The 11,548-nt window shown below is 44.2% G+C and overlaps 1 protein-coding gene across 1 annotated transcript in view; it reads left to right on the top strand.

The window, feature by feature from the left end:
• Window positions 1-3,030: 3,030 nt before the first annotated feature.
• The window catches only part of fh (fumarate hydratase), a 30,433-nt gene continuing 21,915 nt past the window's right edge, over window positions 3,031-11,548 (top strand). Inside the window, exons 1-4 of the mRNA XM_036960021.2 lie at window positions 3,031-3,318; window positions 7,425-7,553; window positions 7,843-7,953; window positions 10,542-10,718. Of these exons, the coding sequence (XP_036815916.2) occupies window positions 3,211-3,318; window positions 7,425-7,553; window positions 7,843-7,953; window positions 10,542-10,718 (525 nt within the window). The 5' untranslated portion in view covers window positions 3,031-3,210. The remainder of the gene's footprint in view (window positions 3,319-7,424; window positions 7,554-7,842; window positions 7,954-10,541; window positions 10,719-11,548) is intronic.

Here is an 11,548-nt window from a genome sequence, read left to right as displayed (position 1 = left end):
TCTGTTCGGACAACAGCTGATAGTTACAGAGAGCAGGGTGGGTGGTCATCGCTGTCTAATGTCGTCGAGCGGCACCGACGTTGTTGGCGACACATGGCCCATTTTAGAGACGTTTTGAATTTAATGGAGTCAATTAATAGAAACGGTTGTTAATAAAAATCAATTATTATCAAACACCCAACTGTATCTATTATAAATATGTGGTATATTATTAAAGCTAATCCCATGAATATCCATAAGGCCGTCTAGGCTGCTTTATCCAGTCAACTGAGAGAGAAAGTAAGAGGGTGTAGGCACGGGCTTTAGGACTATAATCTGTTGTGTCACAGATGGATATTCGTTTTCAACAAATTATACAAACTGGGTCTTCAGCGCTGTTATCACCTGATTAGGTCCATAGTGTTAAAATGAAGGACTCATTATGATGATTAGGCTACCTACATGTAATTACAGTTTATCTGCCCCCAGATTACCAAGTAACATCATAGATTCTTGGACAACAATTAAAATGCTTATGGTTTGCGACCTGATTTATGCTGCCTAGTGGTTAGAGCGTTGGACTAGTAACCGAAAGGTTGCTAGATTTAATCCCCGAGTTGACAAGGTAAAAATCTGTCGTTTTGCCCCTGAACAAGGCAGTTAACCCACTGTTCCCCGGTAGGCCATCATTGTAAAAAATATTTTTTCTTAACTGACTAGCCTGGTTAAATAAAGGTTAGATAAAGGTTAGATAAAAAAACCCCACATAGGGTGGCCTATCATGGTTTCACTTTTCCCCATTGAGTGCCGCCTGCCTGTGTGATTTATTGGACCACCTAAACAGAAGGAGCATCATTGCTGCCATCTACAGGAAGATAGATATACAGAGCAGACTAGTTTTTTATTTCTGAAGGGTAAAAACTGTGCATCTCTTATTGAATGACAAACAACAACCATGTCATGTTCCCACTCCTACTAGGAGTAGTACTGTTGACCAATCACCGACGAAAGGGGCGTGGACTTCGGATCCAGAATTTTCACAAAATGTCACGTGAACAAACAACCTCAAATCAGAACAAACCAAAACCAGATCCAAAAGGGGCTGATATGGTGGCCGTGATAGCGATTTTAGAAAAGGCCCCCCATCTCGGTGGTGTTGAGAAATGTATGTAGTTTTAAAAGCTAATTTCCTGCAATTCTACACACATTTTTTGCCATGCAAATGAGAGAAAAAGTTGAAGTTTTAAAACTGATCTCTCCTTTAAACTTCTCCATCATTCAAGGAGTCAATTGGGCGCTAGAACAAAAATCCAACCTGAGCACCAATTATGTGAACAAGAAGCTCAACATACTAAATATTTTCCAGGATTTGAGATAATAATAATAATACATTTAATCTGTTTGGCGCTTTATATTACAGTTATCTAAAACTTAACTTGTCCTCTGCAATATCGTAAAGCGTGGAAATAATGACATGAAGTACTTTCGAGGAAAATAGGGACGTTTCTGGAGTCATACCCAGACCTTTAGAAGGGATTGCTTGACGATTAGCTTAGCAACCGCTGATAAGGGGAACGTGATTGGTCGACAGTCTGCTGGGCGGAGCGTTATATGTTCCTCTATTCATTTCCTGTTGGGATTCTTATCTCCTCCTTTTCTAATATGGCTCAGCCAACCAAAATCTCACCAGGGGGAGCGGCTGAAAGCGGATGTTTCCGGTTTTCAAGATACAGTATTTTCCATAGAATTAGGAATTAGAATACTAGAATCAGTGGCGATATTAGCATGTAAATCTTGGTATGGCAAACTCAAAAAAGATTTTATGCATGCCAGCAAAGCCACGACACAACACAACACTAAACAATACATTAATTGCACTATATAATGGTGACAAACTGTTAGGGCCGACATAAAGCTGTCCCAACAGCAGAGCTTTCTTTTCAGCACCATGGAGTGAATCCTTACCACTGTTACACCTGGTTATCAGCAGAGCCTTGTCTAGCAGAGAAACAGTTCATTCAGCCTCATTTACTGCCTTTAAAAAAACATACAGTACCAGTCAAAAGTTTGGACATGCCTTCTCATTCAAGTTTTTATTTTATTTTATTTTTTTACTATTTTCTACATTGTAGAATAATAGTGAAGACATCAAAACTATGAAATAACACAAATTGAATTATGTAGTATGAACAGCATTCTTACATAGATATTCCTCTTGTCCAGATGGGATAGGGCAATGTGCAGTGTGATGGCGATTGGATCGTCTGTGGATCTATTGGGGCAGTAAGCAAATTGAAGTGGGTCTAGGGTGACAGGTAAAGTAGAGGTGATATGATCCTTAACAAGCCTCTCAAAGCACTTAATGATAACAGAAGTGAGTGCTATTTTTACTGACAATATTTTAAGTTGTCTATAATTCAATTTCACAATTTCTAATGGATCACATGCCTTACTTTTATGTTCCTGCTCAAGTAAAAGCAGGACTGGTGGCAACTCTGAAAAACTGATCTGGGGACTCCTCTCAGGCGTCAATGTAATAACGTTTCAATCGGTGACGTCACTTGCTCTGAGACCTTGAAGTGGTAGTTCGCCTTGCTCTGCAAGGGCCGCGGCTTTTGTGGAGCGATGGGTAACGATGCTTCGAGGGTGACTGTTGTTGATGTGTGCAGAGGGGCCCGGGTATGGGCGAGGGGACGGTCTAAAGACGGTCAACAAACAACATAAACATAAATTCAAGTTTAGACAATTAAATTGGTAGCTGCACCTATCCCTCTGTGCCTATCAGTTATTAGAGATAGCAGTTTAGGACTCAACATTGCATGATTTCTAGCCTGGAAAGCCGCTCGTGTCCGCTATTTAAAAGTATTTTTAACGTGGAGATCCGTCAAAAAGACATGTAAATAGCGCCCACTAGCGGCTATACAGGATACATGATCGCTTACACATTTGCATTTTCCCAATACAAGTTTAGACAAACCAAATGGCCAAAAAATGTCATGACAAATACAGTAATATCAAACAACGTCACTTGTTTAAACGGCATGAAGACAGTCAAATGTAGTATAACATTTTTATATCGCTTTTGATTCGGTGTGCTGCTTTAAATGATACCCCCCCTCACGTGCACAAGAAATGTTGCAAATATATGTTTCCGCCCCCCTAACACAGACGTGTAGTTGGCTCATTTTTAGTTCCGCCATGGTCTGAAGGGACAGCTGGGTTAATAACGCAATGTATCTCTCTTTGAGAAACGTCCTGCGATTTAACTGCAACCTCCAGGCGTTACAGAGGAGCCTTTCCAACACAAAGCACAGTCCTGCAGTCATCTCCTCCAGAATGGTACGTTTTGGGGTCTTATCGGGGTTTACAGTCAGTTGTTAGTCCATCGCAGGCCCTGCAAATGACCTTAATAGTTAGCCAAGCTAACTATTGGTTAGTTAGTGGTACTAGCTCAAATGAAATAGTTAGCCATCTTGCTATCTAGCTTTACATGAATGTAGTAATGCTGTTTTTAGGACAACCGCAGTCTGTCAAACAAGAGAAACACAAGTATTCACAGCAATATTCTGGTAGCAAGCTTGTCATTTGGCTAATGTTATCTTGTCAGGCTGGCAGAAGGTCAAAGTCAGTTTACAACTATCTGCTAACTGGCTAACTTTCACTGCATAACTTACCAAGTAAACACGGAGTACAAATTGTATTTGTCGCTTGCGCCGAATACAACAGGTGTAGATTTGACCGTGGAATAATTATTTACGAGCTATTAACCAACAATACCGATTGAAAACGTAAGAACAATGTCTTAAATTTAAAAAAAAGCAAATAGTTAACGTGACTCAATAAAATAGCAATAACGAGGTTATACAAGGAGTGACTTAGCAAGTCAGTGTGTAGAGGGGTACGAGGTAGTTGGTGAAAGTAGCCCCTAGGAATCTAACATAAAGGCTCACTTTTGGTGAACAGTCCCATCACAAGTCAGACTGTACAAGGCAGCCGCTACTCTTCCTGTGGTCCAGCACGAATGAAGGCAGTAATATACATAATAATACAATTTTTTAAAACATTAAAATACATTTTACAACAGATTTCACAATACATTGTGTGCCGTCCGGCCACTACTCTACTACAACACAATCCAGGTGTGTGTGTGTGTGTGTGTGTGTGTGTGTGTGTGTGTGTGTGTGTGTGTGTGTGTGTGTGTGTGTGTGTGTGTGTGTGTGTGTCTCTCTCTCTCTCTCTCTCTCTCTCTCTCTCAAGTCCTCAATGTTCAATAAGGTGTATTTTTATCTGTTTCTTAAATCAGATTTTACTGCTTTTGTTAGTATCTTGATGTGGAATAGAGTTCCATGTATTCATGGCTCTATGTAGTACTGTAGAATAGAGTTCCATGTAGTCATGGCTCTATGTAGTACTGTGGAATAGAGTTCCATGTAGTCATGGCTCTATGTAGTACTGTAGAATAGAGTTCCATGTAGTCATGGCTCTATGTAGTACTGTGGAATAGAGTTCCATGTAGTCATGGCTCTATGTAGTACTGTAGAATAGAGTTCCATGTAGTCATGGCTCTATGTAGTACTGTGGAATAGAGTTCCATGTAGTCATGGCTCTATGTAGTACTGTGGAATAGAGTTCCATGTAGTCATGGCTATATGTAGTACTGTGGAATAGAGTTCCATGTGGTCATGGCTCTATGTAGTACTGTGGAATAGAGTTCCATGTAGTCATGTCTCTATGTAATACTGTGGAATAGAGTTCCATGTAGTCATGGCTCTATGTAGTACTGTGGAATAGAGTTCCATGTAGTCATGTCTCTATGTAATACTGTGGAATAGAGTTCCATGTAGTCATGGCTCTATGTAGTACTGTGGAATAGAGTTCCATGTAGTCATGGCTCTATGTAGTACTGTGGAATAGAGTTCCATGTAGTCATGTCTCTATGTAATACTGTGGAATAGAGTTCCATGTAGTCATGGCTCTATGTAGTACTGTGGAATAGAGTTCCATGTAGTCATGGCTCTATGTAGTACTGTGGAATAGAGTTCCATGTAGTCATGGCTCTATGTAGTACTGTGGAATAGAGTTCCATGTAGTCATGGCTCTATGTAGTACTGTGGAATAGAGTTCCATGTAGTCATGGCTCTATGTAGTACTGTGGAATAGAGTTCCATGTAGTCATGGCTCTATGTAGTACTGTGGAATAGAGTTCCATGTAGTCATGGCTCTATGTAGTACTGTGGAATAGAGTTCCATGTAGTCATGGCTCTATGTAGTACTGTGGAATAGAGTTCCATGTAGTCATGGCTCTATGTAGTACTGTGGAATAGAGTTCCATGTAGTCATGGCTCTATGTAGTACTGTGGAATAGAGTTCCATGTAGTCATGGCTCTATGTAGTACTGTGGAATAGAGTTCCATGTAGTCATGGCTCTATGTAGTACTGTGAAATAGAGTTCCATGTAGTCATGGCTCTATGTAGTACTGTGGAATAGAGTTCCATGTAGTCATGGCTCTATGTAGTACTGTGGAATAGAGTTCCATGTAGTCATGGCTCTGTGGAATAGAGTTCCATGTAGTCATGGCTCTGTGGAATAGAGTTCCATGTAGTCATGGCTCTGTGGAATAGAGTTCCATGTAGTCATGGCTCTGTGGAATAGAGTTCCATGTAGTCATGGCTCTGTGGAATAGAGTTCCATGTAGTCATGGCTCTGTGGAATAGAGTTCCATGTAGTCATGGCTCTGTGGAATGGAGTTCCATGTAGTCATGGCTCTGTGGAATAGAGTTCCATGTAGTCATGGCTCTGTGGAATAGAGTTCCATGTAGTCATGGCTCTGTGGAATAGAGTTCCATGTAGTCATGGCTCTGTGGAATAGAGTTCCATGTAGTCATGGCTCTGTGGAATAGAGTTCCATGTAGTCATGGCTCTGTGGAATAGAGTTCCATGTAGTCATGGCTCTATGTAGTACTGTGGAATAGAGTTCCATGTAGTCATGGCTCTGTGGAATAGAGTTCCATGTAGTCATGGCTCTGTGGAATAGAGTTCCATGTAGTCATGGCTCTGTGGAATAGAGTTCCATGTAGTCATGGCTCTGTGGAATAGAGTTCCATGTAGTCATGGCTCTGTGGAATAGAGTTCCATGTAGTCATGGCTCTATGTAGTACTGTGGAATAGAGTTCCATGTAGTCATGGCTCTGTGGAATAGAGTTCCATGTAGTCATGGCTCTGTGGAATAGAGTTCCATGTAGTCATGGCTCTGTGGAATAGAGTTCCATGTAGTCATGGCTCTGTGGAATAGAGTTCCATGTAGTCATGGCTCTGTGGAATAGAGTTCCATGTAGTCATGGCTCTGTGGAATAGAGTTCCATGTAGTCATGGCTCTGTGGAATGGAGTTCCATGTAGTCATGGCTCTGTGGAATAGAGTTCCATGTAGTCATGGCTCTGTGGAATAGAGTTCCATGTAGTCATGGCTCTGTGGAATAGAGTTCCATGTAGTCATGGCTCTGTGGAATAGAGTTCCATGTAGTCATGGCTCTGTGGAATAGAGTTCCATGTAGTCATGGCTCTGTGGAATAGAGTTCCATGTAGTCATGGCTCTGTGGAATAGAGTTCCATGTAGTCATGGCTCTATGTAGTACTGTGGAATAGAGTTCCATGTAGTCATGGCTCTGTGGAATAGAGTTCCATGTAGTCATGGCTCTGTGGAATAGAGTTCCATGTAGTCATGGCTCTGTGGAATAGAGTTCCATGTAGTCATGGCTCTGTGGAATAGAGTTCCATGTAGTCATGGCTCTGTGGAATAGAGTTCCATGTAGTCATGGCTCTGTGGAATAGAGTTCCACGTAGTCATGGCTCTGTGGAATAGAGTTCCATGTAGTCATGGCTCTGTGGAATAGAGTTCCACGTAGTCATGGCTCTGTGGAATAGAGTTCCATGTAGTCATGGCTCTGTGGAATAGAGCATAAAACATCAAACCAAACTGATTTACGATGTCTTTGGTACATTGGTATGGCCTATACTCCAAAATTAAACAAATTCGAGCAATCGCCTTTGAGTATGGTCTTTTATTATGCATAGTGGACTGGCTATGCTCAGTGGTGTAAAGTACTTAAAGTAAAAATAGTCTAAACTCCGTGAAGGAGTCGAGGTACTTGGCAAACTGCATCCCAACACTACCGCTGGCACAGAGCACTGTACAAATGGCTGCGTAGTGATTTGTTTACCTACAATTAGCTAGGAGATCTGTATCTAAACACCTGATAGGTCAGCCTGAGACACAACTGTTCTGTTGTTCAGAGGTTGGCTTTCAAATGTCAACAAAGCAAGTCTATAGCTAGCTACTAGTTTATTGTTGTTGTTGAGATTATGCCTCTCTAACCAAATAACCATGTCGTAACCCAGACTAACTTTTCATCTTTGCTATTTGACTGTCTCGATGTTGTTGTTCAGTCTTCAGAGTACAGAATTGAGGCAGACACCTTCGGAGAGCTGAAGGTGCCCGTTGACAAGTATTATGGGGCTCAGACAGTCAGATCCACCATGAACTTCAAGATCGGAGGACCGTCGGAGAGAATGCCAGTAAGTTCAGACTAGATGCTACTTCATCTATCAAGGTGTAGCTTGAGCCCTGAGACACGGCTGTGGATCCCTGTGGCTGTAGGTCACCCGTCCCACCATGTCTCGGGGGGGATCATTGTAGCTAGCTCTCGCTACAAATTGGACACACATCCTTGCAACAATTTCCTGTCCTATTTCCCCCAGATTCAGATCAGACTAAAGGTTACTTCCTGTAATCAGCGTATCGTTGTGTATCAGTGAAATCATCGTAGCGCCACACGTCCTCACTACTGTCTTTGGTGTCCAACAGATCCAGGTGATCAAAGCCTTTGGGATTCTGAAGAGGGCTGCTGCAGAGGTCAACAAGGACTACGGACTGGACCCGAGGCTGGCTGATGCCATCGTGCAGGCTGCTGATGAGGTGCCTGATACAGGGGGAACAGCCACACCACTACAGGAGAGGGTCGCATGACTGTCAACGTTGTGACAGATTAGACTGGGTACCTGTCTACTAACACAGATTAGACAGATCAGCCTGGGTACCTGTCTACTAACACAGATTAGACAGATCAGCCTGGGTACCTGTCTACTAACACAGATTAGACAGATCAGCCTGGGTACCTGTCTGGTTCTAACACAGATTAGACAGATCAGCCTGGGTACCTGTCTACTAACACAGATTAGACAGATCAGCCTGGGTACCTGTCTGGTTCTAACACAGATTAGACAGATCAGCCTGGGTACCTGTCTACTAACACAGATTAGACAGATCAGCCTGGGTACCTGTCTACTAACACAGATTAGACAGATCAGCCTGGGTACCTATCTAGTTCTAACACAGATTAGACAGATCAGCCTGGGTACCTGTCTACTAACACAGATTAGGCAGATCAGCCTGGGTACCTGTCTGGTTCTAACACAGATTAGACAGATCAGCCTGGGTACCTGTCTACTAACACAGATTAGACAGATCAGCCTGGGTACCTATCTAGTTCTAACACAGATTAGACAGATCAGCCTGGGTACCTGTCTACTAACACAGATTAGGCAGATCAGCCTGGGTACCTGTCTACTAACACAGATTAGACAGATCAGCCTGGGTACCTGTCTACTAACACAGATTAGACAGATCAGCCTGGGTACCTGTCTAGTTCTGTCACAGATTAGACAGATCAGCCTGGGTACCTGTCTAGTTCTAACACTGATTAGACAGATCAGCCTGGGTACCTGTCTAGTTCTAACACCGATTAGACAGATCAGCCTGGGTACCTGTCTAGTTCTAACACAGATTAGACAGATCAGCCTTGGGTACCTGTCTAGTTCTAACACCGATTAGACAGATCAGCCTGGGTACCTGTCTACTAACACAGATTAGACAGATCAGCCTGGGTACCTGTCTAGTTCTAACACAGATTAGACAGATCAGCCTGGGTACCTATCTAGTTCTTACTCAGATTAGACAGATCAGCCTGGGTACCTATCTAGTTCTAACTCAGATTAGACAGATCAGCCTGGGTACCTGTCTAGTTCTAACACAGATTAGACAGCTCAGCCTGGGTACCTGTCTAGTTCTAACACAGATTAGACAGATCAGCCTGGGTACCTGTCTTGTTCTAACATTAGGCAACACTGCTGTAGAGAATAGCTATAGCTTTTGATACAGTACAGAGCAAAACGCAGAGCACTAGACCTTGCTACCTAGCCTGGTCCCAGACCTGTTTGTGTTGTTGGCAAGACGGCACAAACAGATCTGGGATCAAGCTATTCGCTAGCTACATTAGTCCTACTAGTTACATTTAGCCATGGTGCCTCATTCTACTGATGAATGCCTTGGTACCGGTCTTGGCCTTGGTACTGGCCTTGGTACCGGTCTTGGCCTTGGTACTGGCCTTGATACCGGTCTTGGCCTTGGTACTGACCTTGGTACCGGTCTTGGCCTTGGTACTGACCTTGGTACCCGTCTTGGCCTTGGTACCGGTCTTGGTACGGGCCTTGGTACCGGTCTTGGCCTTGGTACCGGTCTTGGCCTTGGTACCGGTCTTGGCCTTGGTACCGGCCTTGGTACCGGCCTTGGCCTTCTGTACCGGCCTTGGCCTTGGTACCGGTCTTGGCCTTGGCACCCGCCTTGGTACCGGCCTTGGCCTTCTGTACCGGCCTTGGTACTGGTCTTGGCCTCGGTACCCGTCTTGGCCTTGGTACCGGCCTTGGTACAATACTGAACAATTTAATTACCCAAATGTTACATTACCTAAATGTTAATTACCTAAATGTAACATTGGGCCAGACTAAGGCATGTTGGCCTCCCTGGTCTGATGTCCATGTTGGCCTCCCTGGTCTGATGTCCATATTCCTTGGACCAGACTAAGGCATGTTGACCTCCCTGGTCTGATGTCCATGTTGGCCTCCCTGGTCTGATGTCCATATTCCTTGGACCAGACTAAGGCATATTGGCCTCCCTGGTCTGATGTCCATGTTCCTTGGACCAGACTAAGGCATGTTGGCCTCTCTGTTCTGATGTCCATATTCCTTGGACCAGACTAAGGCATATTGGCCTCTCTGTTCTGATGTCCATATTCCTTGGACCAGACTAAGGCATGTTGGCCTCCCTGGTCTGATGTCCATGTTGGCCTCTCTGGTCTGATGTCCATATTCCTTGGACCAGACTAAGGCATGTTGACCTCTCTGGTCTGATGTCCATGTTGACCTCTCTGGTCTGATGTCTCTCTGGTCTGATGTCCATGTTGACCTCTCTGGTCTGATGTCCATGTTGACCTCTCTGGTCTGATGTCCATGTTGACCTCTCTGGTCTGATGTCCATGTTGACCTCTCTGGTCTGATGTCCATGTTGGCCTCCCTGGTCTGATGTCCATGTTCCTTGGACCAGACTAAGGCATGTTGGCCTCCCTGGTCTGATGTCCATGTTCCTTGGACCAGACTAAGGCATGTTGATCTCTCGGGTCTGATGTCCATGTTGACCTCTCTGGTCTGATGTCCATGTTCCTTTACCAGGTGGCAGCTGGTAAGCTGGATGACCATTTTCCTCTGGTGGTGTGGCAGACCGGGTCAGGAACTCAGTCCAACATGAACGTCAACGAGGTGATCAGCAACAGGGCCATCGAGATCCTCGGAGGGAAGCTGGGGAGCAAGGACCCTGTTCACCCCAACGACCACGTCAACAAAAGCCAGGTAGGCTAACCATTCAGAAACGCTTTCTCATTTCATACTAAATGTTGAAGAAGGAAATAAACAGTTTTTCACCCAGATAGAAGTAGCTAGTTTTATTTGGACCCTCAGAAGGGTAACAGACTGTAGCGTTTGCCCTCAGGAGGGTAATAGACTGTAGCGTTTGCCCTCAGGAGGGTAACAGACTGTAGCGTTTGCCCTCAGGAGGGTAACAGACTGTAGCGTTTGCCCTCAGGAGGGTAACAGACTGTAGCGTTTGCCCTCAGGAGGGTAACAGACTGTAGCGTTTGCCCTCAGGAGGGTAACAGACTGTAGCGTTTGCCCTCAGGAGGGTAACAGACTGTAGCGTTTGCCCTCAGGAGGGTAACAGACTGTAGCGTTTGCCCTCAGGAGGGTAACAGACTGTAGCGTTTGCCCTCAGGAGGGTAACAGACTGTAGCGTTTGCCCTCAGGAGGGTAACAGACTGTAGCGTTTGCCCTCAGGAGGGTAACAGACTGTAGCGTTTGCCCTCAGGAGGGTAACAGACTGTAGCGTTTGCCCTCAGGAGGGTAACAGACTGTAGCGTTTGCCCTCAGGAGGGTAACAGACTGTAGCGTTTGCCCTCAGGAGGGTAACAGACTGTAGCGTTTGCCCTCAGGAGGGTAACAGACTGTAGCGTTTGCCCTCAGGAGGGTAACAGACTGTATCGTTTGCCCTCAGGAGGGTATTTGTATTTATAGGTATCTGATAAGCTCAGGTAAAGAGTTTTTAAATATCTATTAATCTGTATTTAATGTAAATAGTTGGGTCTTTCAGAGTATTTGAATGGACCTGTTGTTGACCTCTTGTCTGC

Source organism: Oncorhynchus mykiss, chromosome 23 (genome assembly GCF_057628025.1).
Source record: "Oncorhynchus mykiss isolate SJ-2025 chromosome 23, ASM5762802v1, whole genome shotgun sequence".
Classification (NCBI taxonomy): Eukaryota; Metazoa; Chordata; class Actinopteri; order Salmoniformes; family Salmonidae; genus Oncorhynchus; species Oncorhynchus mykiss.
Note: the sequence above shows the minus strand (reverse complement) of the source record. Positions and strands in the feature narration are given on the sequence as shown.